Consider the following 24071-nt stretch of genomic DNA (forward strand, 5'->3'; position numbering starts at 1 on the left):
TAAATGTACGAAAACTGCGCAGGATTTTAGAACGTGCAACATTTTACAAACGGCGCCCCATACAGGAAATGCCCTGAAGTGCATTCAAACCTCAGATGACACAAAGCCAGACTGTCCATCAAACATGGAGGTGGGAGATCTCCTGTTTGGTGACCCTGGGACACCATCGCCTGCCTCCGGGATGCACCATTCTCATCCTCCACCCTCAAGTTCACTTTAAACCATCTGTTTATTGTCGCTATGCACTCTAAATGAGGGCATTCTAGAATATATTGGTATTCAGTGAGCTGCTTTTTGCATCTCAGCCTTCGGTCTCAACACAAATTTAGGTTTTTAGCGCATCGCACTATATGCATAAGTTGCATAAGAATACTGTTCACTCTTTTAGTTCAGGGTTTCATTACATACCACAGTGGAACAGAATTTAAAGTATATTTTGTATTTTTTTTGAAGGCAACTATTGTTTTGCTTAAGTGGTATGTTGGGCAATCACACGCTGTAAAACAAAGAACATGTAGGTTTTATCATTTGTGACGTTGTGGCGCCCTCCTATGTGTGATACAGGTAATGTGTGTCCATGTTGTATTTCTATAACCATATTAGTACTAAGGCAGGTGAACTAAATTCCTTAGTGAGATGCCCTACAATGCAATATGAGTGTTGATTGGATAGAGCTTGAGCACAGAGTGCAGTGCAATTTAAAATGTCATACATGGTCATGTTGCAGTTTATCTTTATTGAAAAGGTAAAGCAAAAATCAATGTCACTCTTTTTTACGGTATGCCAAATAATTGCTGTACATCAATCATTAGTTTATGATTAAAACACACAATCCACACACAAAAATTACATTTCAGTATTGTATAGAAAAAAGATGAATTAATTACGTTGTTTTTAAGTAATTTCTCTGTAATTAGAACGTTTTTGCAAAGTTTTCTTTTAAGTAAATTATCAATAATTTGATATCAACAAACGTATAGACTACAGGTAAAACACGTTTTACCTGTAGTCTATACGTTTTCTTCAGTTAAGAGGGAAACAATAACGCTGACACCCAATGAAGAAATAAAACAGGGGCCGTGTAAGGCAGTTAAAGAAAGTAGATTTATTTATAATACCAAAAGGAACATAATAGAAAAGGTGGGGGGGAGAGTTAACTGTGGGGGTTGTGCCAAACAAAATTAGCAAAGTACAATAAAACCAGGCCTAGCTCAACTCTGTGTGGAAAGAAAAATGAAAACAAAAGGCCTGACTCTCTTCTACAAACATGTCCAAAAATAACAGAAATACATTGGTGGCAACAACCCATAACCTAGTGAAATAACAACCGTTTCTGTGTGTATGCGTGTACGAGGTACCCCAGTCTTACCTCAGTACCACCACTTCCCCCACCACAAAACTCAATGGACAAAAGTCAGAGGGCCGAGAGCACAAAGAGACGAGGCTTTATAATTGCCCTCCATATCAGATTGGCTGAAAATGGCCGGAGTGTGGGCCAATACCCATGTTGATGTTTCATTGAATATTAAGTTGCTGTATTCAGTGAATAAAGAAGAGTAGTTAATATAAATGTGAAAAGAAGACAAATCCATGGTTTCTGTTTAAGAGACAGAGCATTTCTGTTCCGTCGACTCATAGCAAATGGTGCACCTTTTATAAAATAAATCCTATTTACAATGAATCAACATACAGTAAAGTGTTACAATACAAATACCCGATATTTAAGATGTTAGCTTTTAACGCATTACTTAACAAATGTGTCCCTTACAAAACAAGATTGAAACTAATAAGCAGAGCCACATGCACACAAAAACATAATATTGTGTTAGATTCATAAATTAAGCAACACCGATGGGTCCAGAATTAGTAGCTGAAAGATACAGCATGTTGGAAGATGCTGCTTTTCAAGTTTACTTAATGTCGAGTGCAACAGGGCCTTTCATCGAGAAACCGATAAAGAATGACACTTTGGTCTCCTGGGCATGCCCACTAAGCTGACTTTGAAACATTGGGGTGATTTCCAACTTCAGACCTGAGATACAAGTATCTGCCAGAATCCGCTTGTCCTTCACTTGGCCAGTTAACCTGCAGAGGTGCTCCTTTACCTCCTTCTCTTGCCATATTTTTCCATTTTCCCACATTAATGTGAAATCTTCTTCCCCGGCCCTGACGGACCTTCTGATCTCCCCTAAGTGTACCAGTCGTTGGTAGCCCTGCTTCCTCCCCAGCATGAAATGGATAATGGGTCTTTTGCCATTGAACACTTCCTTCATCACCATGCGATAAGAGACTCTGATCTGTGAGATGTACCTCTGCAGATTGTGATACGGAGACACCTCTTGCTGCTGTGGCCAAAACAGCACAACTGCAATGAAGTGCAGTGGTAAGTTCTCTCTTAATGGGATTTGCTCCTGCAGAACTTGGCAAAGGAGATCAATTAGTTGCTTGTACGGCAAAATATGTTTTGATGCCGGTTTGATACAACTCAAGACAACATTGACGTAGATGAAGTTGATTCTCTCCTTCACAGTCGACTGACCAGATTTACAGACCGAAGCTGACAGTTTGGCAATCTTCTCCATACTGTCATATAAGATGCCATTTGAGAGACAATTCAGAATTCCAGAGAAGGTATCAGCTTTGTTCATCTCCAAGTATTGTCTTTCCTGGTGTAGTTTCAGCATGAAAGACATGGCTTTATTTCTCAAAAGACCTGCCGAATCCGTCTTGCAGAAAAGCTCTGTATACTGTCGGAAGCATCTGAAAAGCTCTCTTTGGGCTACTTGCTCACGACTATCTTTCATTCCAGATCTGGAGCCCAAGTTCACAGAAAAGTTGTCAAGAAAGTCAAAGTTCTCCTTCATCCTATTTCTCAGGCTGTAGAGGAAATCCTTAAACTGTTTGAGGATTTCGTAGTGTTGTGCGTGTTTGTTCTGCCTTTTATCATTTTTCTCGACATCCTGAAGTTGCACATTTCCAGAGAGAACCCCACTCATTATGTCATGGCGCACATTGTCAGAGGCAAAGACAGGAGTCTTTTCCAGCACTTCAATGACAAGTGCCCCGACCTGAATTTCTCCCAGGCACCCTGCTGTATTAAAAGAGTGACTCAACTCTTTCTTGGCAAGGTTGTGTGTTTCCTTGAAGGCATCCGTTGCTGACTGAGCCAGTTTGAGGAAAGTCCCTAGTTTTTCAGGACTTATAAGTCCTTTCTTGCAGTCTGCAATGGTATTCTTCAGCCTGTGCTTAACAACCTGCGCGGAGGTGTCAGCAAAATATGAGCTGTCTTTGGACAGATCTCTTGCTCTCGATGCCCAAACTTCTGCCTCAGAGAAATCCTTTATTTTCAGGTAATAGTACCTGGCTAGTAACTGGGAGACACCTGCATCTTTCTTAAATCGTTTATATGCGTTTTGTAGCACCATCTCCTCCAATCCGGGGCTTTCATTTGCAATGTCTTGAATTAGAGGAGAAAACTGACATTCTTCCACGGAATAATGTCTCTTCACCAAAATTTGACGAACGTCTTTCAGGAGTTTGTCTTTTCCTTGTGTGCTCTCATAAAGCTTGTCTGTGGTCAGCAGGAGGTCAGTAATCTCAGCTTTGCTCACATTGTATGTTGTTGTTAGTTCCTGCAAACAGTGCCTTGCAATGCTTGAATGGATCATTTCCACAGCTTTGAAAACTAGCTTACCCTCAACTGAGCAGGTGGCAATTAATGTGGAAAATTTCCCAAATCTCTCTTGGACTTTAATGGTTCCAAAGATTGGTTTTGGTTGAACACCAAGAAATTCCTCACAGAGAGAGATGGAGAGAGAGGATCCCTTGCAGTATACATTCAACAGAACTAAAACAGCCAAGAGCTGTGCATGTTTTTCCTTCATGTTGAAGCTCTTCAGGGTGTTGCGGGCCACACCCTGAACATACTCTGGCTTAAAGTTCTTCTTCATGATCATGAAGCCATAGAACGTGTCTGCATTCTTGTATTCTTTCTCTATTGCCACCAGTTTCTCCTCAAACAGCTTCTGCTCCTTCTCAGAGAGATTGTTTCCAATGAATACTGACTCTGCAGTGTGTTCAGTGTGTTCAGTGTGTTCAGAGGACTCTGACATCATACAATTCAGAAGAATTACTTGTGCAGACTTGGACTGAATATTTTTCTTTGCACATTCTTCATCAATGGCCCGCTGCAAGTCAAATACTTTTTCTTTGTCATCAAAGTCATCAATCATCAGCAAAACAGGGACCTGCGGTAATTGCTCCTTATGGACATACATCAACAATTTGACCACTTGATCCGCAACTTCAGCAAAGTCTGCGTTTCTGTCTCTGAGGACAGCACAACGGAATCTGTCCCGGAGAGCCCATAAAGTATGCATGGCCAAAGTTGTCCCACCACATCCGGGCACATGCATGAGGTTGAACAAGACGCAGGCTTTTCCCAGGGAGCACAAATCAGGTATGACTGTGTTCATGATGAAGTCAAACATGTCTCGTTTGATGAATGGAATGGATCCAGGCTGCTCTGAAAAGTAAAAATTCCACCATGACACTTGTTCTCCTTTGTAGAAGTTCTCCTCTATGACAATTTTGTCCTCGTTTCCTCCTTCACATTGGTTCACACATAATACCTCTAAGGTATTCAGATCACGCTCCACTTTCTTCTCAAGAAGTACATTACTTCCCCCACCACATGGTAGGAAACGGCTGGACCTACGATTTTTGGACAAAAGACTAAGGACAGTGCCGTTCACTTCAGGGAAACTGAGCTCATGAATGCATCTATGAGCAATATTGGTTCCGCACCGAGCATCAACTAGGTTCTTCCAGGAGGTAAAGGCATTTTTATTGTCACATATGCAAAGGATCTGCTCGGTCCCTTTGAGCTCCTGGTAGAACATACTGAAAGTCTCAACAAGAGGGTCCATCTTCTCACTCACTGTTGACCAAAGTAAGAAAATGACCAGGAATCTCTTGTTGGGATCTTCTTTCCGACACAAGAATGAAATCACATCTCGAACGGAGGACCCTTTGTCCATCAACCACTCGTCAATGTCTGAGGGTTCCTCCTTCTCGATCCCTCCATTGGAGAATACCCAGCTGGTGATTCGAGTTAATTTCAACTGTTTTGCAATGTCCTCAACTCCTTCTGTTACTTTAAACTGTGCTGGTAGATGGTCATTTACTGTTCTTAGTTTTTTAAAGTGGAATTGTAACCCATCTTTAGCTGATTCTGGATCAAAGTCCAAAACAGCTATTGGATTGAGCTCAACCAGAAATTCTAGAGATTCAAAGTGGATTTGATGTGATTTGTTGGTTACAATTATATACCACTCAAAGTGTGACTTATCTAAAGATAAGGATCCACCAGTTATCATCTGTCTCAATCGATTGCCCTGAGTACTGCATTTTATCACATTAAGGTGCTTCTCCTCAGCTTCTTTTCTTAGCTGTGCTCGCTGTGCCTTCCCAGCAACAAAATGGTTGTACTCCTCCATTTCTCTGGCCAATGTGGTGAGGAGGAGGAGATCCCTGCTGCTACCGCCTTCTCGAACAAAGAATTGTTTTGATTGTCTTGTTTCAGGTGTTTCTTTAGCTTTAGCTTTTTTCTTCTTTTTTGAGTCCACATTGAAGGTGTGGTAGATGTTTTCTTCACACATTGTAGAGTCAGGGACTATGTCCACTTCTATAACGCATTTTTCAGATGATGTCTCATTCCTATTGAGAACACCAACAAATCTTGGCGGTTTGATGCAACTTTGAGCAGTCTTTTTGTGTTTATGCTCAAAATAATCAATGACAGTGTTGATTTTCTTTGCATAAGCCTCTTTGTCCGTAACAACCACTCCCAACACTTGACCGTGTGTGAAGTTTGGCTCGTCTCCTATTCCAAAATGAATGGTGCCATTGGTGCGGCTGTTCATGCAGGCAGCTGCAAAGCGGGCAACCTCTTCAATTAACCTGGTCATCGTAGCTTCATCTGTTGTACCGTTAAAAGCTTTATACTCGTGGCAGGGTTCAATTAAGTCTGATGCGCCTGATTCTGTAATATCAAGAATGTCGCTCTCCATGTATCTATATGAATCATTGTACCTACAGAATGGGTAGGGCTTGCATGGTCCTCGAGGTAGACCTTTTGAGTTAATTTTGATTAACTTCACCTCCTCATCTCTGGCTTTAATGAGAAGTTTTGCTGGTCCAAGAGTCACACGATTTTTTTGTAAATCTTCTGTATCTAAAAGCAAAAGACTTGGCCCATCAACATCCTGCTGGAACAGAATCTCTGCCACATTGTCAGGAACTTGATCCAAATTAAGAGCCCATTCTCTCACTTGATCTTTACTCCAATCCTTGATGTCACGTGGCAGACCATCCTTCTGACTCTAAAATACAAAGGGCTGTTATTGTTCCTCATTTTTAACTCAATATACAATACACGTATTAGTAACTCCTCATTTAGTGTTTGTTTCAAATGTTATTTACCTTAATTTTGCCTCGATCTGCCATGACAGCTTTGGTTCCTCCTTCTCAAATGTAGATTTACTATTACCAAAGAATTAAAATAGAGCAATCAACAATGGAGGACTACATAATACACTATAATATAAAACACAAACAGTCATTGATTATATCTTTACCTTTATTTATCCTGATCATCCATGATAGCCGGCTCACTTTTCACAAATCTTGACCACTAACGCTGCAGAAGAAAATAGGAATATATTGATATAAAAACAAATAGCTTAGCTTATTCAGGACATTAATTGTCCTGAATGTTGTTGTTATTATTATTAACATAGTTCAGAATGGGGTACTCCAAAAGTTCAGAAAGTGATAAAGTTAGGTTACTTTAAAATTCCAATCTCATCTGGATCTGAATATAAAATTGTTTAAAATAAACGATTCAATAATTGCAATCCCTATCTTTACATGCTCGGACTGGCTCTTTATCACCGTCTCAGGAAAAGAGGAGGAGGGGACTAAAACATGTTAAAGCATGTCAGTGGTGAAATGGTTCGTTAGTTCAATAGTTATGTTATATTTTGTATTAAGAATCGAAATCTACATCCTAAATATTCATTTTTATTTCTAAAGAAATATACATCAAACAGGAATTTAAAGGTACGCCGTTTCCTTCTGAGAAGTGGACAGGAAGTGGAGTCTTTTAGCTGCTTGCTACTTCCCCCCAGCTGACTACGCCAGATTTCTCAATATGCGTTCTTGTGTGGACTTTTGTTCTCGTGGACTCGTGAAACGTCGCAGCCCGAGTACTGTTCCAATTCTAAAATCCGCATCTGGCCATAATACCCGGATGTGACTCGCCCCCAGCATTTTTCCGGGCATGCATCGGAGCAGGCTCGTCTGTTCTTGTGAGAGCCAAATATCCCAGAATGCATTTCACCTCAGCAACAGGCAACAACGACAGATGAAAATAAACACAACTTCATGTCGAAGTTTTTAAATACTACTTTATTTAAGTAACGTAATGTAATATTATGACTGAAGTTAGTTTTGTCTAATAGTTTATTTTTTGTTACTGTATCCAACCTCCTCCTCCTAAAATGATAAAGCTAATTATTTTATGACTGATTATATATATGGTGCTCAATATTATATACCATTTCTAATTTTAAATGAAAATGAGACAAAAGCTTGTTAATAGTAAAATATTTAAGTCAAAAACTAAATTAAAACGTATTAGCAAGACCAGCTGACGTGGTGACGTCACCGAGTCAGCTGCTGTTCCAATCGCGGAAATGACCGTTCTCCGTTCTCCCGAACCTGCGAGTCTACTCTCGCGGAAACGCAAGTCCGTTCTCGCCGTCTCAGGTATTGAGAAAGGGCCGAGGTGTCCCTCTTCCTGTAGGCTCTTTGTCACCACTAAGGCCATTCGAATCATTGCATGTCATTTAGTTCTCCGGCATTTTGAACTGAAATAGGCATCTCCCAGAGGTGTGGACTCGAGTCATGTGACTTGGACTCGAGTCAGACTCGAGTCATGAATTTGATGACTTCAGACTCGACTCGACAAAACGTACAAAGACTTGCAACTCGACTTGGACTTTAACATCGATTACTCGTGACTTGACTTGGACTCGAGCCTTTTGACTCGAGAAGACTTGCTACTTCCCATGAAAACTGGGGGATAACATTTTCACACGACCGCGCCGCTCTGTTTATCTGCATCTGTCAAAAAAATGTGCGCCACCTGTATGCAGAGAGCGCGCGCTGCCTGCACGACATCCAATCACTGCAGTCCATTTGACCGTATTAACGAGACAGCTCGTTCATGGTTACAAAAATCGGGATTTTTGAACCCGGATTCAGACTCCGATGGAAATCCTCGCCAACATTATGTCAACGTCCGTTTTAAAGTAGTGTAATGAGCTGAGTTAAAGTTATTAGTTAATCAGTTATGCAGATGTTGCATGTGTTCACGTTATGCGCTGTTACCAGCTGTAGTTACGCGAGACACCCCGAGTTTGGGGGGCCGTGTATGCGGAAGTGTTCGTTCGGCGTGGTGACGGCCAACAGTGACCGAAGTTGAGTTGTTTTATATAAATAAATGCAGCGGAGTTGCAAGCCAGTCATCGCCTCCTTATTTACGCTGCAGCATTGGGGTGAGCGTTACAGTACTATAACACAGTCACAGTCGATCCACCATTACCCTTCCCTTCGTAGTCTAGGTCTGTGAGGCAGCGCACCATCACCCAGGGTTCCCCGTCCCCACTATAATAAAAGGACTCGAAATGACTCGAAACTAAAATGGTACGACTTGTGACTCGACTTGAGACTTGCTTCGTCTTTGACTCGACTTGACTCGGGACTCGAGGGCAATGACTTGAGACTTGCTTGTGACTTGCCTAACAGTGACTTGATCCCACCTCTGGCATCTCCAAAAAGTTCATGTCGGCTGGCTGTTTTGCTTTAAGCAAAACTTTGGACTTGCCCTGCTCCTCTGCAAATCTGTGATTTTATCATTGATATTTGGTTGAAACACAAAGCCAGGAAGACGATGTAACTTAAAAAAAAACGTCCACTTAAACAGAAACAACTATCAGAATGACATTTCATATGACAATGATAGCATTGGGTTTGTCAGGGTGTCAAAGTGGAAAACCAGAAGCTTCATTCTCAAAGGTTTCCTCTGCAGGAAGCACAGATAAGTAATAAATAATAATAATAAAGTCTACAACACACCACTGACCAAATACAACTCTCTATTTTGAAAGATGTCGATTTTTAGCGTTCGTTATTTGTTTTTACATATTAAAAAGACAAAGAAGGGACACTCACCACCCCGGTATGCAGTCTTTGGTCTGATACATGCCTACGTCTTCAAACAGACACATCTGGCTCAAGTAGGAGACATCTGTCTCAAGTAGTACACATCTGGATCAAGTTGGAGACATCAGGCTCAAGAAGGAGACATCTGTCTCAAGTAGTACACATCTGGATCAAGTTGGAGACATCAGGCTCAAGAAGGAGACATCTGTCTGTGCTAGTTCACCGAGAGGAATGAAAGATCAGGAAGTTGAGATAGGAGTCTGCGTAATGTGGGTGGGCACTTTCGAGGCAACGAAACCTATCTTTGTTCAGGTTGAAAGAACAACCGGTTTTAAAGATGGTAGTTCCCTTTTATTGTAAAACAAAACAGAAAGTGCAGCAGCTCACCCGGAAGTACGTACATGTTCGCCTGCACACAGTATTACTCCTTAATCAGTTTAATGCAATCTAACGTTAGTTAATAATACAGTGTATTCCTTTCCCTCGTATTGTTGCCTCAGTGAACGCAGCAGAGTGACCGTGTTCTCATCTCTACCACTAGGTGGCAGAATGCGTCCATTTTAACCATAGAGATTAGAAGATTTATTTGTGTTTTTAATTATCTCAGTTACTCAGACTGATTCGTTTCATTTGACATTCATGGTCATTTGAAACCATGCAACATTTATTTTAATGTCATGAAGAGTTGTTCATTAAGCAATACCTAATGACAGTTTGAGAATAGACACGTTTGGTTCATTAGTATAAGTGTATTTGTCGCACTTCAATCATGAATCGGTATAACAACAAAGGGCCATAGGAGAAGATATCATTTTGGTCAAATGCTGTGGTCTAAAGAAAAGGACTCGTGTGGCTTGTATGGTTTCAGACATTTCACGTTCTTCTCCACACAAGGCAAGAGCAATATAAAGATGAATTCTTTGTCTTTTCTTCTTTGCTACCATGTCACCGGTCTTGCTGCTGTCCTGCTTTAGCGCGTTGGACACACCAGCATGACACTGTCTCTTAAACTGTATTTCCCATCTGCTGAAGCCTGTTTGTGGCCGTAAAAAACCATGTCCCTCAAAATGTAGATGAGATTCCAGTTTAGTTTAGTTCCCCCCCCCCCCCCCCCCCCCTGAAACAAGGTGGTGCTAGCATCATGCTGTGGGGACACTTCTCTCCAGCAGCTACAGGGAAACTACTCAACAGTGAGGGAAAGATGGATGGAGCCAAATCCAGGGCTGTTAAAATATGTTCATTATGTCCTCAGTTGTAGTAATAATGTAATGCAGTACTGTTCTGTATTGTGCATAAGCCACAAGGGGGCACTAAGGTGCAGGCTAAAGAGGACGCGTTTGCATTACTGTTTTGTTTGTCCCAAATGTTTTGCCTTTTTTTTATAAGGAAATGAAGGCTGATGTGTCAGCAGCAGCTAGTAAAATAAATATGCCGAAGACGGCTAAAGATGGCTCATCTCTATCGTCCACTCTTTTCCTCCGAATGCAACGTTAGCTGCAAGAATGTAAGCAACACAACCCAACAAGGGCAATCCTTGAAGAACGCAGTCTACAAAGGACTTGAGAGTGGGCGGAGGTTCACCTTCCTGCAGGACAATGACCCTGAACATACAGCCAGAAAAAAATCATACTCGACACAGGTGTAAAATTATTAAACAGTGCATTTATTTTATGATTAATACTTGCAGGTGGGAGACAGAATTGATACACATACTAGTCATATGACATCTTGACTATCATTTGAGCCAAAACAATATGTCTCTGTATAGAGAGCACACACTGAATACTGGGGTGAATACTTTTTGTTCTCATTATTGTTTGTGCCACAATAAAGAGGTTCTGCACCTTCAAAGCATGTTGTTTTGATTAAATGGGAAAAAGTCCACTTGAATTCCAGTTTGAAACGGAACAAAAGGGGATGAATACTTATGCAAGGAACTGTACATAATGAAGGCACATAAGTACAGCAATGTTTACCTCTGATTAAAGGGCCCTTTTTAATATGAATCAGTAACTTACCAACAATAGAAATGAAAAAGAAAGAAAATTAAAGAAAAATTAAATCAAGTTCAGTAAGTCCTGTTACATAGGTACATTGTACCCTAGATCGACATATATACAAGCTGTACAACTGAGGACCTGTTGCTCATTTCAGCACGACATGGAAGCCGTCAGTGTTTCCATCTGCGTACCAGAAAGCATTGCAGTAAATGTTCAATAAAACCAATAATCCAGCCACACAGGTGACAAACTGTTACCTCTTATAATGCTGAGGAGGAAGCTGCTTTCTTCCCTGAAGTTCTGCACCATCTGAAACAAACAGATTATTCACAACACTATACTTCCCCAACAATATATTCTATGATGCTTCTATGACTACTTATTTACTTTACTTATACTGTATACTTATACTACTTATTTATGACTTTTTTCAGTATACTAGTCAACAAATGTTTTAACATACTTCACGATGGTTTACAAAATCTCTTGGACATTTATCAAAATAGTATAAAATGTTTCCTTTTATCATAAAAAATGTGTAATCTGACTTCTTCAAACATGCTCTACTTTGATTTTATGTGGCGTCTCCAAAGAGGGAGCACAGGCTTTAAATAAGAATGGACAGATTATTTTATGTTCTTTTAGGCTTGAAACCACTATGGCTCATATATTATTAATATTAACTTCATTATTACAACGTTCCAAATGAAAGAAAATAAATAAAATAATAAGAGCTCAACATGATCAATACTAACATGGACTCACAGACCAACAATGAGTTAACAGAGAGGAACAGAGCTGACACCGGAACGTGAATCTCTTATTTGAAGACGGGAGTATGCATTATTTATAATTCATCCAGTTCAATTTGAAATCTGACCATTTCTGTTGCTTTGCTAGATCGAGCCCCACCAATGAGACCGGTATTTGGAGCTTGTATCTATTCAGTTACTCAGTTTCCAAGTTGCATGACTGTGATTATCATCAAAGCTATCGCACCTCATGGTGGTCAAATCTGCTTTGCTTTGAGTCCTTTTCTTCTTTTGTTTTTATCATTTACCAGCCAATTATACACAAACCGATGGACCTACAGACAGAGGTTTGACTACACGAGGAACACGTGGTGACATGGGGTCACAGCTGGAGGTCACCTGATCGGAACTCTGAAACAAAGCCACGAGAACCAGCAGTATAAAAGCAGCTTGGCCGGGGCCCTATAGCAGCACTCCCAGGAATGACGGGTTAGTGGTGGATAGAGGAGGACTAAGGATACCTCGTCAGAGACCAAGAGGTGGATCCCGCCGGCTTTCTGTCTGTATATGTGAGTAATTTGCTGCGGATTGACGCCGTAAAGCGTAGCAATCTTTTCCGAGAGGTCCAACAGTGTCAGCTCCCCCAGGTACAGAGCGTGATAGACTACAGGGAAGACAAACGGCACACGAGGAAACACGTGAACACCAGTTTCATGATATTCCAGATATCCCTCCACCCGTTAAGGAGCAGTCAAATAAATTGGACCCGAATGTATTTTGATAACCTTCCTAACAGGGTTGAGAGTTACAAACACCGCAGACATTGAGTATGTGGTTCAGGGAGCACGGCCTTCCCCCGAAAGCCAGACCACAGTTTTCAACCAAGAAAGGAGCATCTCCTAAGCGTTCACTCTGCCCACTTCAAGAAGCCGTGGCATTTATAAGCTCCAAGGATACTAAAACACAGGTCACTGACAGAGAGGAATAGAGCTTCAAAAAGACGCTTAAGCTTGATAACCGCTGGAAAAGTCACGCAACAGAATTGTCCCTTTTGGCCGATTTGAATGTTCTCCGCTGCCTCCAGCACCTGGCTTGTTGGGGGGCTGGCGTCCGGCCGCCTGCTGGCACACATACAGGGTGAGTCGGGGCTGAATGCACCTGTGGAGGGGAAGCAGAGACCGGGCCGTTAATGTCGCAGTGGTCACATGACTCCATCAGTGGTCACTGCGGAGGTTGTGTCCAGCCAAAGATTCAGTTTGACGTAACGTGGTGCAACACGCTGCAGAGTAGCTCCATTTTTTGATCCCCTGCATTTCAATTACATTACCAAGAGTGTGAGACACAGGCTTACTAAAGCCCCAAAATGCATTGCGGCTCTTTAGACCGCCTGATGGCGGACAGCAAGGTTAAAATAATTAACCTGTTGTAATAATCATGATAAGCAAGAAGCTCACAAATATATTGTTTTGTTTAACATAAAAAATACAGAATATGTTGAATACAAACAATTCAGATCATTTCGCTTTTTGACTGTGGACAGACGAGTCTAAAACTAACCACGGCTTAGGAAGGAAATAGAAATGTGTACACGTCTTTCCCATATGACCTGAGAGCCTTCCAAAGAAGAAAAGTAGGAATGTGAACCGAATGTGAAATTAAGGGAGCGGAGTCGAAATCCAATAAAGTTATCGTATTGGCTGAATTATACATTCCAGTTTCATTTAGCCGCGACGGTAGAACGTAGAACGAGAGCACATGACCATGACCACTGTGCCAGAAGCACTCTACATCCCCCAAACCCACCAACAATGTTACAAGGACAAAAGCAGAAAAACACTCAATTACCCAATGCTGCTGTGACTGGGCACTTGTTGGTGGGTTTGCTAGCCTCTCACCTTCCTTTCATGGTGTTGAAGAGGCGAATACCGTCTGCTGGGCCGCAGATCTGGATCAGGTCCTCCCTGCTCATTCGCAACAGATCGGCACCTGCAACAACAACAGCAGAAGATCGATGCTTCCTGCTGCGACAACCTTCAACCAATTCTTCAACTTCTTCCCCTGTGGGGAGCGATGGTGTTTCCACCACCTCTGATGTACCTGAGAAGCTGCAGAAGAGCCTTGAGAGCGGAGAGAAGCGGTAGTGGTGAAGCCACAGCTGGGTGTCCTGTGGCGAGGACGATGGCAGAAGGTGCTACATGTCAAAGAGAGGAGGAGCCCTACAAGTGAGTACAGCATCCACTGTCTCCAAGGTAACCAGAAAGCACCGGCTTCTGCCTTGCTTACGTCACAGCAGCTGAGCAGCTCCGATGGCTGGTTGGGTGAACAGTGGCTACAGAAAGGTCCACATGTCCAAGGGGGGGGAGGGGGGAGAGAACAGTTTGGGGTGATCGCATTGCGCTGAAACACATCATGTGCTGATAGAGCCAGGTAAAGGACACATTGACCATAATCCTGGTTATTCACCCTTTTTAGCCTCACCCCACTGGTGTAAGCAAGGCCTGGACAATTCAGACTTGTCTACAACTTCAAGTCCACGTGAATGGCCTGATGCTGACATGAATCCTTGCTGTGAGTGCTGACTCACCCGTCTGAGAAACTGCAGGAAGTTGGGGACGGGGTGCCGCTGCTGCTGTGGCTGCTGAGATTTAGGGCATCGGGCCACGGAGAGCACTTGACGGAGGGAAACAGGGGTTGACTGATTGTTCAAACGGACATAGTAAATACATCTAAGCATAAGACCACAGGAATGAACATTTCCATCATATTAAAGTACGTACATGGGGTTTCTGAATGACCCGTCTCACCACCAACTGGTCCACAGCTGGTCCAGGTATTAATATGAAGCATTTTTAATACTTCTTAATTAAATCTTCTGTTTTTGGTCCAGAGGGAACCACAGTCAAGCTTGTCTTAACTTCATCGAAATGATTATTATGTGCGTGCACCAAAAACCCAAATACAATATTTCATACCACTTTCCTTTTAACTTCAATGTACTTGCGCTGAAGTCAACTCTTGAAAGACTTTCATTTAAAAGCAACATTTTTACAATGTGTTTTGCTATAAATTCTTGCAGCATTGGATTTCAGAAAACTCTCCTTAAGCTTATAGGTGCATCTCAATGAATTAGAATGTCATCGAAAAGTTCATTTATTTCACTAGTTACATGCAAAAGGGTGGGACTGAGAAACTGAGGTTGAGACTGAATTAGGAGTTTTCATTGGCTGGAAGCCATAATCATCAAATTATAAAAACATAAATGCTTCAAATATGTCACCCTGTGTGTAATGCATCTATGTAATATATGAGTTTCACTGTTTGCAATGATTTACTAAAATGAATGACTAACTAACTTTGATGTTATTCTAATTTATTGACTAGTTTAAGCTTTGATTAAGTTTTTTTTGCATTTTATCCAGATGAGTGACGATCCAGATTAACATGCCACCAGAAGCTGCTGAGTCATTTGTCATTATAAGACACCGAAGCGCCAAAGCAAGCGCACATTTAAAAGGAAGCTCTCAAAGCACTGTAGCAACATCCAGCGATATAGTGCTGCGTGTATTGTGACTGGCAATCTTAAAAGAAATGTCTGATTAAATAACTAAATCATTTCCCAATGCAGTAAAGTTAAATGAGTAGACAAAGGTCCTCTCAGATTTGCTACGTTATATAATGTGGCCTCACCTCCTTTAGCACGGTGTTCTCGTAGGACAGTTGATACTTCTCTCTGTCTTCAGGGACTTTTTTATCCATCTTTTCCCTGTCGGTCTTCAGTTTGCGATCTGCTCCTTTGGGCTTCCAAAAAACTTTTATTAAAAGTCAAATTCAACAAGTTACTATATTGTAAAACGAGTTATATAAGCACAAGAAGAGCCTTACACGGACTCTATTGGTGCCATTGGTGCCTGTAGTAAGTATGCATTCGCCCCAGGGCACATTTGCATAATCAGAGCGAGCCAATCAGGACATGGCTGCAGAATACTTGCGTACCGCACTGAGTGTAATGCAGTACACAGATCTCCTTCACCATCTCACACGGCGGTTGGTAGACTTTATGATTTAGAACTTGGTGCAACACAAATATGAAGGTGATCAAGTCAGTCAAGTCTTATACCTTGAAGACTTTGACCTGGCAGCCACAGGAGTGGACAAGCTCCATGTATTCCCCCTTCTCATTGGTGGTGAAAGTATCTAGCTGGATGCGAAAGGGCACTCCTTTCTCGCCACCATGCTTCCTGGGGGTAAACTCAGTGCTGATGCAGTTCACCTGAAGAAACATCACAGAAGATGGACTGTGTGTTTGCGTTGTGCTGGTGACCCCCCCTCATGATGTTCGAGCAGAACCCATCTGTACCTGGATGAAAACAGAGGCGTTCTTCAAAGGATCCCAGAGGAACTCCACGGTGTTGAGATGCAGAGGGTCTGAACGGGGCTCCAGTATCCCCACTGACAACGGGATATCTGCATGTAGTGCAATCATGAGTCACTCAGTTTGCATTTGCTATAGAAACCCCTCAGAATGTGTTTTCTCAACCAGCTTTGTTGCTGTGAGCGACTTCGTCCTAACTCTGGAGATTGATGCAACTTTTTGTGAACCCCCTTTGACCAGTTGTGAGGCCGGAGATCTTTGTGACGCGTCAATGTTTCAGCCGTCTCGGCCCCCATTTTGAGTGGAGATCAGACAGAGCTTCATCAAGAGCCAAACACTTGAATGAAGCATTCTTGAGATTTAGTCTCATTTGTTTTCATTAATTGCAACTATTAACGTTTAGCTATTAGTTGATGGTTTGTGTTTTCCACCAGCTAAATGTTCTCTCTCTCTGATTAAGGCGTTGGTATTTTAGGTCTACATTCGTCTTCAAGTAATTACCACATTGGCAAAGTAAGCAGACGAAGGCCTCTTTGACATATCAGCGCACGGTGGACTCACCTATATCCAGGATTCGGTCTCCAGGTCGGCTCCACCTCCATCCCTCCAGCTGCTGATGCTCCATATACTGCAGTCGACGGTCATGAAACGCCACGCGCACGATGCTCTGGAACAGACAGGACCAGTTCAGGCCAGAGCACAGGTCCGGCTCGCACATGGCCGAGCAGCTGGACTGTTGGGCAAAGACTCCCCTCATTTATTCATTTCAATATGCGTATGTCGAGGACACTTCATTGAACACGGGTAAGTAGGTGTAATCTCCGTTCCACACACTCTTCTTACTTAAAAGGAGCATCTGCAGGTGTCCCTGAGACACTGTTTAAACATGCCAGTGACTCATTCCCTACGAGCAATGATCACCTCCTGTTGATAAAACCACTATACATTTGACAAACGCTCTCTGTGGGATCAGTCCACGTCTTTGTTCTGTTGGACCGCTCTTCTTACGAGCCTCCCAGCCATGTTGGTTTGGTCTTGCCATCATTTGATAACCATAACAAACAATGACTAAATACTATTGTGTTTGCTCATAGAAGGGTGTGGTGGGGCTCGCCTGCAGAGGGGGCGGGACGGGTTCAGGCAATGGGGGGAAGAGGCTGTCAGCGTGCTCAGAGGAGCCACAGGGAAACGGTTCTCCCCGTTTTACACAGGGGAGAACAGTGGGTAGCATTGAGGAGGATGGTGTTTGCATTGGGGTTTAGCGACGTGGATTTGACACAATGATGACAATGATCATCCCGCCTCACAAACTGCATGCATTTTCAATTGATTGCATGTACAGTTGTATATCATTGAGCCCTTAGTCATGACTTAAGAGTCGGTTCATGAGACAGGGCATGAAATAAATCAACAACCTATAATGCAAGGGCCGATCCCCAGAGCCCAAAAAGCTCATCCCACAGGGCGCATCCCGCCATGTGTTTGCATAGAAGCCACCTGTCCCATGCTTGTGTTTCTCAGACAATCCAGCTTTTTGAACATTTCGGTCTCAAGCAATGGCAGAAGGCCTGACGACAGAGACACGCAGAGTGGATGCAGTGAAATAAAAATGACTGGCCCTTCCTCTTGAGTGTGTTGACAAGCGACTTTGCAATAAATGGAGTCACTTTGGACCATGTGACACGTCAGTAAGTAACGGTGTGTGCGAATGTGGATGTGGCATGACGGAATCTAGGAGCAGCTCGTGCTCCTTCTTCACTTTTCAGACAGTTATGGCATCCGGGCGACGCAAACAAGTAGATATTTCACAAAATAATATACGTGTACAGATGAAAACAGAGAAGAGCAGATTCAGTCCAATCACAGAGAGTGTGTGCTTTGTTAGGGATTTGTCTGAGATCAAGGAGAGAGGAAAGCTAAGTTTGGGTGATAGCACCAAGCTCTGCAAGGTGGACATCCCAGCCCTGAAGTGGAAACAGATAGAGGAGTAAACAACAAATACCTCACACCTACCTTCACATATTTGCTGCTTGTATCTGTATACTCCACTAGTTTGCTGTTAAGCATACGGATTTCGTAGGACTGACCTACATTTTAAAACATTAAAAAAAACCTGATTAAAATAAAAAAATGTGAAAATCAGTCAATGAGAAAAGAGACAGATACTGAATTGTTTGAGACAAAGCCTGAGAATATCATTTAACTAGCCACAGAGAGACAGATGCTTTTTCAGCATAGTGATACAGTGATACATCAGCGCCTGTGGAATTGTTGCATGTTACAGCAAGCTCGCTTTCATTGTATTTTTCATTCCAACCAATTACTGTTCCAGCAGGTGAGCAGGTCACACTTAGATATACAGAGCTGTGAAAAAGTACTGGCCTACTTCCTGATTTCTGTTTGTTTTTTTAATACGAATATACAAAGGTAGCTGGTGTGAAAGTAAGCACATTCCTTTGGAAAGAAACACCCAGACCGGATTACTGCCTTAAAAAGAAGCTGTCTAACTAAGTGAAGTGGGATAAAAGATCTCAAAAAAGAAATTCAGCATTCAATGATTCAAAGTAATGGAAAAGGATACAGAGGCATTTCTGAGGCTTTAGAGGGGTCACGACTCAACAAACAAAAAGAGACGGGCCAAACAGAAGGATGAAAGCCTGCTGACCAAGAAGAACACAAAGCTTCTTCTCACTGTTATCAAAAAACATCCCAAAATATGCAACAAAACAAGGAAACCAGGAAGGGGGCAAATACTTTTATCACGCCACTGTGGATGAATGAAGCACATAGAAAATGCGTTCAACTAGAGACAGAAAAAATCAGCAGGTTCCAGAAGGATGTGAAGAAGGGGGGACAATTTAGAAAGCAGAAAAGATGATGAAGAAAAGTGTAAAAAGTGTCACACACAAATCAATGACAATGTGAGTGAAGTAGTGAATGGCTTTTACATCTTACCACCATAAAGTCAGTAATTCAAAAGACTAAAATGCTCTTTGGATGTCAGCGATTAGGCCCACAGTATACGACCTAGTCTATGTGCAAGTGTATTGATTACGATCTACTAAAAACTATAGCTGGAAAATGTATGAAGCAACTGAAACCCTGATTATGTAATGAATCTATTACTGAACAGCTACAGTACAATACCTCTGAATTCATGGCATTAAGACAAGTGACTTACGATTCTATACATCGGCATTCATGTGATGTGAAATGTCCATAAATCAATATTTAACTGGTTAAAAGGCAACAGTAGCTGTTTGACTTGATTACGGTCACCACTGCTGCCAAATGCAGGTTGGAAGCAGTGCAGATAGCTACCTTGGTTGAGGTAAGTGAGACTCTCCTCCTGCTGCTTCCGAGCCGGCGAGGTGGCGGCACACAGGAGGTGCTGGAAGGCGCTCCTCTTTGCACCGCGTTCAGCCATGAGCCGGGCTTCTTCGTCCTTCAAGAAAGGCGCCAAGGCCTCTCTGGAAGGGGGCAGAGTGTGAGTGATGTGTCCTACCTCCCTTCCTCCTTGTCATTGAATCATGGGACCAAAGGTGCAAATAGCTGGTCGTGGTCATTAAAGAATACAGCTCGATGCACTAGTTTGAAACAGAGAAGTCAGTAGTCCTCACGCTGGATGTGTCTAAATGTGGATTTGGAAACCATATGTGTGTTTAAATTAACAACTGAAAGCTATTTTAAAATGTGAGGAATAAGAACAATTCAATGAGGCAGAATGACAGCAAATGTGCACATTTTAGACACGTGAGCACTTGTCTTCTCATATTTTTGTTTCTTTCTTTGCAACAGTAACCTGCTGTTGACCCTGCCCCCTCATCCCCCCCAATGGCATGGCTGTGAAACCTCCCAGTGCTTTACCTAATGTAACTAGCAGTGTGCTGGTGGTAGGACTCAGGCTGGGAATGGCAGGACAGCATATTCCCCAGTGCGGTGTCTTCTCGTGTCCCAGGACGGCGGGGGGTGGGGGCGGTGCTTCCTCAGACTCGAGCAGAGAGGTTTTGCAGGCAGACCTCGTCGCCTGCCTCTTATATAGGCCGGGTGATGTCATCGGGACTCCCATTGGCTTTTCTTAGCGTACTTCCAACCTCTGAGGGGCGGAGTCACCCCAGCCACACCTCCCACCGCTAATGTTTATCCAGGCACTAAGAGCAGCACCTGACCCGGTGTTGACACAACCAAAGCGTGGCCCTATAACTCAGTCAGGGCAACAAGGCATTTGGAAAAACATTGAAGTCAATGGAGCCATCTTGTGTGAAAGAGAAGGGTTCAGGTCCATGGCTGACTCATAACAGGGACGTGGACGCTTGTTAAAACGCAGTTCGTACATGTCTCATTCGCTCCCCAGTGCTCCTCCAGCGGGACACAGATTAGGAACAGGTCATGTGACATTCTGACCAGGTTGATGTTTCTACAGGGACACCTCAGCGTCGGGACGCGTGTGAATGGATGAACAACCGGTCAGCGCTGCCGCTGCACCCCCCTCCAGACGCGCCAGCTTTGATTGTGATTGGCAGGTGTGATATCCGGGATCAATAACCAGAAGACATTTCGATCAGTTCTTACGTGTGTTTATTTCTAGAGCAGTTCGTTTACATTGTTGCAAACCTATGACAGGTTGAAGTTAACAGCAACAACAAAAACCCTTCTGTGCAGTTTATCATGAGGACAAAGTCAAATGAAATATATAAATACATGACAGTGTACTGTAGAACATGCATAGAGAGCAGCAGTGACTAATGCTCCCACACGGGGGGGGGGGGGGGGAGGAGCATAAATCATTCCATTCGGTACCAAATGCTTAAAAAGCTAACACATAATACGTCTGTACATTCATTTACTTAAATAACAACAATTGGCCCCCGCTCAACTAAACAGTGCGCTTGTATTTCATGAACATTAAAAGGCATAATGAGTAGATGATGACGGTGTAAATCATTTCCAGAAGGGGCAAACTACCTGCAACTAAAAGATTTTGATAGCTTCTCGTTAGTTTATACTTAACACTGAAATAAATAAGAATAAAAGGTGTAGGATTTCTATTAACTTAAATAAGCACATTTTGGTGGGCGTGTGCTGCAGGTCACATGCAAGCGTTTCCCTCTTTGTTTAACGATGTCAAAGCGGCGGTCAAACTGTGTATGTACAAAACACCTTATATGGTGGATTTATTGCAGAAGCTGAAGGTTACTTGTGTGGGGGGGGGGCTGACTGAAGGAAACATTAATACTGAATTTGCATGGTCACAGGTTGAGAACACTGTCCAGGTCTGAAGGTCCACTGGAACACGTGTGCCAGTGAGTAAGGCCGGTAGTGTCTTTGTGACTGATCACTTGTCTCCAAGCAGGGAAAATATACAAAGGACTTCCTCTTCAAACAAAGTTCTGCGCAAAAATTTGAAGGATTGTCAATTCTGTAGCTCAAAGATTTAGGCAACTTGTTGGGTGTAGAGGGTTTTTGTGAAATGGAGATTTAAAAGACAAGCAAGCATGAAAAAGAAAGACTACGATCGATGGCCAGGCCTCTATGGGCCACGGTCACTTAAAAGATGAACTAAAACACTGTTTCTCGAGCACATTGCTTACACATTTCTTTCAATATTTGGTTTTCATGCTCCCCAAACCAGAAATGATCCCACAGCAAGCGGGCTGATTAGCATCACTGGGCCAGCCAAATGACATTTCATCCCAAACTGTGGTGGATCCGACAGGACGTCTCCACTATGATCACCAGTATTCCTCGGCCTCCCGTTTGGGGGCTTCCACACACTGAAGGCGGCGTGGGAGTCGAGGAAACCATAGAGGAAGAGAAGGTGCATCCAAAAACTTCAAATGTGTAGATTCCCTCCCCCCAAACCACTGTTACATTCAAAAAGATCCTAGCGGGCTGGGGGGGGCGGGGCTTGGGGGGTTGCCTACATGACGAACAGGTTGCTGACGGTGGAGATTCAGCTGGGAGGAGGACAGGGAGGGGGAGCTGGGAGACGGAGACGTCCTCCATCAGCTGTGAGAGGAGACGTCCGAGGAACTGCTGCTGTTGCTGTTGGTCGTCTGCGCTCGCTTGATGTACAGGTTCAGTAGCTTCATCTGCAAAACAACAGCAGAATCACACCTGGTACCATGTCGGCCCTCACTACAGGGGAACCTGCTTCCTACTGCTCCAGGACTGATGGAGACCTTTCAAATACGCAACGTAATCTTCATCATTTAATCCAAACAAATGTTCCTTGTGATGCTTTATGTTGGCCTTTGTTCAGTTGGATACTCTCAAACTACTCAACGTGGATATGAACCTGCTGTTGGGGTGTTCAACGTGGGAAGGGGACGATGCTTACTCAGTCCACGGTGTATGTAGAAAAGCTGCTTTCAGATAAGCAGCTGTCCCAGCGGCCTCACAACTCAACCCACACATAACGCAAGGACACATTTCAGAGATATCACAACATGGGAAGATGATAACGTTCGGCGTCTGTTGAAGACACCTCGGCAGATACAAAAGTACACACAAACCCAAACGGTGTGTGTGTGTGTGTTTGTGTGTGACCGTGAACATTACCTTGCTGCCCGTGAGCAGTGCTAGGTGGGGTTTGAGATCCTCGCCAATCACAGAGTAGATCGCCACCAGACAGAACACGCTGGCCTTGCGAACGCTGCTCTCTGTGTTGTCATAGCCCTGCAGAGAAACCAGCAGCACACACACACACACACACACACACACAAGCTCAGTGGGGACGTGGGCGGAGTCGCAGAAGAGTGCAGAGTACACGTAAACATTTCCAGGGACAAATAAGGCAAATGATTCCCAGTGTCCAAATATGAACATTGTCCAAATAAGCCCTTTTGGAGCGGACAAAGAACTCTTGTGTTATTTACTCCATGTGAATGAGGACAAGCATTTAATAGCAAACAACAATTGGCCCAGCCTAAAATAACATTCAATAGAATTGAATGTAATAGGATCAGACCTGCAGGAGTCCGGGGATGATGTCGGGCAGCAGCTGCAGTAACGAGTCCTTGGCGATGCGTTCAATTACTTTGGTTTGCATCTTGATGGCGGCCAGGTTGATGGGGTAGTCGGCTGTCTGCACAATGGGACACAGCACCTTGATGCACTGCTCCGGGTGGATGGAGCCGGCCAGGGTGGAGGCCGCCTCCTCGGCCGCACGCACCACCTACGAAGCACATGACCGCCTGCATGTTAGGGCATAATTCACCAGCTGACTGGGGAGTCTTCAAGTATTAGAAGTCTTCAAGGTATATATACACATACACATACATACATACATACAAGAGGTCTCCTTTAATCCTTTAATCTCCTTTAATCTCCAAAATGGGCTCTTTGAGATCATCCTTAAACATTGTCAGAGGAAAATAATAAAGATAATATATATATATATATATATATATATATATATATATCTCAAGTAATGAATTTGCCATGTCCAGTAAGCCAGGGCATGGACCAATCAGCTTCCTGGCTTAGGTGTCTGATGACACAGAGAGTTTAGCATACAACACCGCTTCATAAAGCATGGAGGAGCAAACGATGTACAGCATGCCGAAGGAGGAAAGGGTGGTGAAGCCACAGACGGTTAGCACCAATAGATTCAGTATCAGATAGAGGAACCGTTGGGAACCGAGACAGATCTCTAAA

At 43.1% G+C, this 24071-nt stretch overlaps 3 protein-coding genes across 36 annotated transcripts in view; all 3 read right to left on the reverse strand.

The window, feature by feature from the left end:
- Nucleotides 1-716: 716 nt before the first annotated feature.
- Nucleotides 717-9557, reverse strand: LOC119228823 (sterile alpha motif domain-containing protein 9-like). The gene is made up of 4 exons (XM_037488765.2): nt 9298-9557; nt 6639-6700; nt 6484-6543; nt 717-6383 (listed from the first exon to the last, which is right to left on the reverse strand). Exons 3-4 carry the CDS (start codon nt 6505-6507, stop codon nt 1911-1913), a joined length of 4497 nt encoding a protein of 1498 aa, XP_037344662.2. The 5' UTR covers nt 6508-6543; nt 6639-6700; nt 9298-9557; the 3' UTR covers nt 717-1910.
- A 1373-nt stretch (nt 9558-10930) lies between these two features.
- Nucleotides 10931-20411, reverse strand: tfcp2l1 (transcription factor CP2-like 1). Of its 12 annotated transcripts, none has more exons than XR_005121585.2 (15): nt 20280-20411; nt 19734-19882; nt 18426-18499; nt 16974-17145; nt 16398-16504; nt 16158-16310; nt 15728-15838; nt 14625-14710; nt 14324-14369; nt 14138-14231; nt 13936-14026; nt 13079-13198; nt 12562-12704; nt 11546-11597; nt 10931-11471 (listed from the first exon to the last, which is right to left on the reverse strand). XR_005121585.2 is itself a non-coding variant. In XM_037489224.2 (15 exons), the coding sequence occupies exons 1-15, from the start codon at nt 20336-20338 to the stop codon at nt 11434-11436; spliced, it is 1392 nt and encodes a 463-aa protein (XP_037345121.2). In that variant the 5' UTR covers nt 20339-20411; the 3' UTR covers nt 10931-11433. The 12 variants fall into 12 exon arrangements, 10 of the variants coding, with proteins under 10 accessions (XP_037345121.2, XP_037345115.2, XP_037345119.2 ...); XM_037489224.2 differs by having other exon boundaries at nt 13116-13198; nt 16974-17079; XM_037489218.2 differs by having other exon boundaries at nt 13128-13198.
- A 562-nt stretch (nt 20412-20973) lies between these two features.
- clasp1a (cytoplasmic linker associated protein 1a) overlaps nt 20974-24071 on the reverse strand; it is a 50153-nt gene continuing 47055 nt past the window's right edge. For all 23 annotated transcript variants that reach the window (XM_062565165.1, XM_062565184.1, XM_062565177.1 and 20 more), the window contains 3 exons: nt 23383-23589; nt 22974-23090; nt 20974-22504 (listed from right to left, as the gene is read on the reverse strand). In XM_062565165.1, the coding sequence (XP_062421149.1) occupies nt 22418-22504; nt 22974-23090; nt 23383-23589 (411 nt within the window). In that variant the 3' untranslated portion in view covers nt 20974-22417. The remainder of the gene's footprint in view (nt 22505-22973; nt 23091-23382; nt 23590-24071) is intronic.

Source organism: Pungitius pungitius, chromosome 10 (assembly GCF_949316345.1).
Source record: "Pungitius pungitius chromosome 10, fPunPun2.1, whole genome shotgun sequence".
In the NCBI taxonomy this organism is placed as follows: domain Eukaryota; kingdom Metazoa; phylum Chordata; class Actinopteri; order Perciformes; family Gasterosteidae; genus Pungitius; species Pungitius pungitius.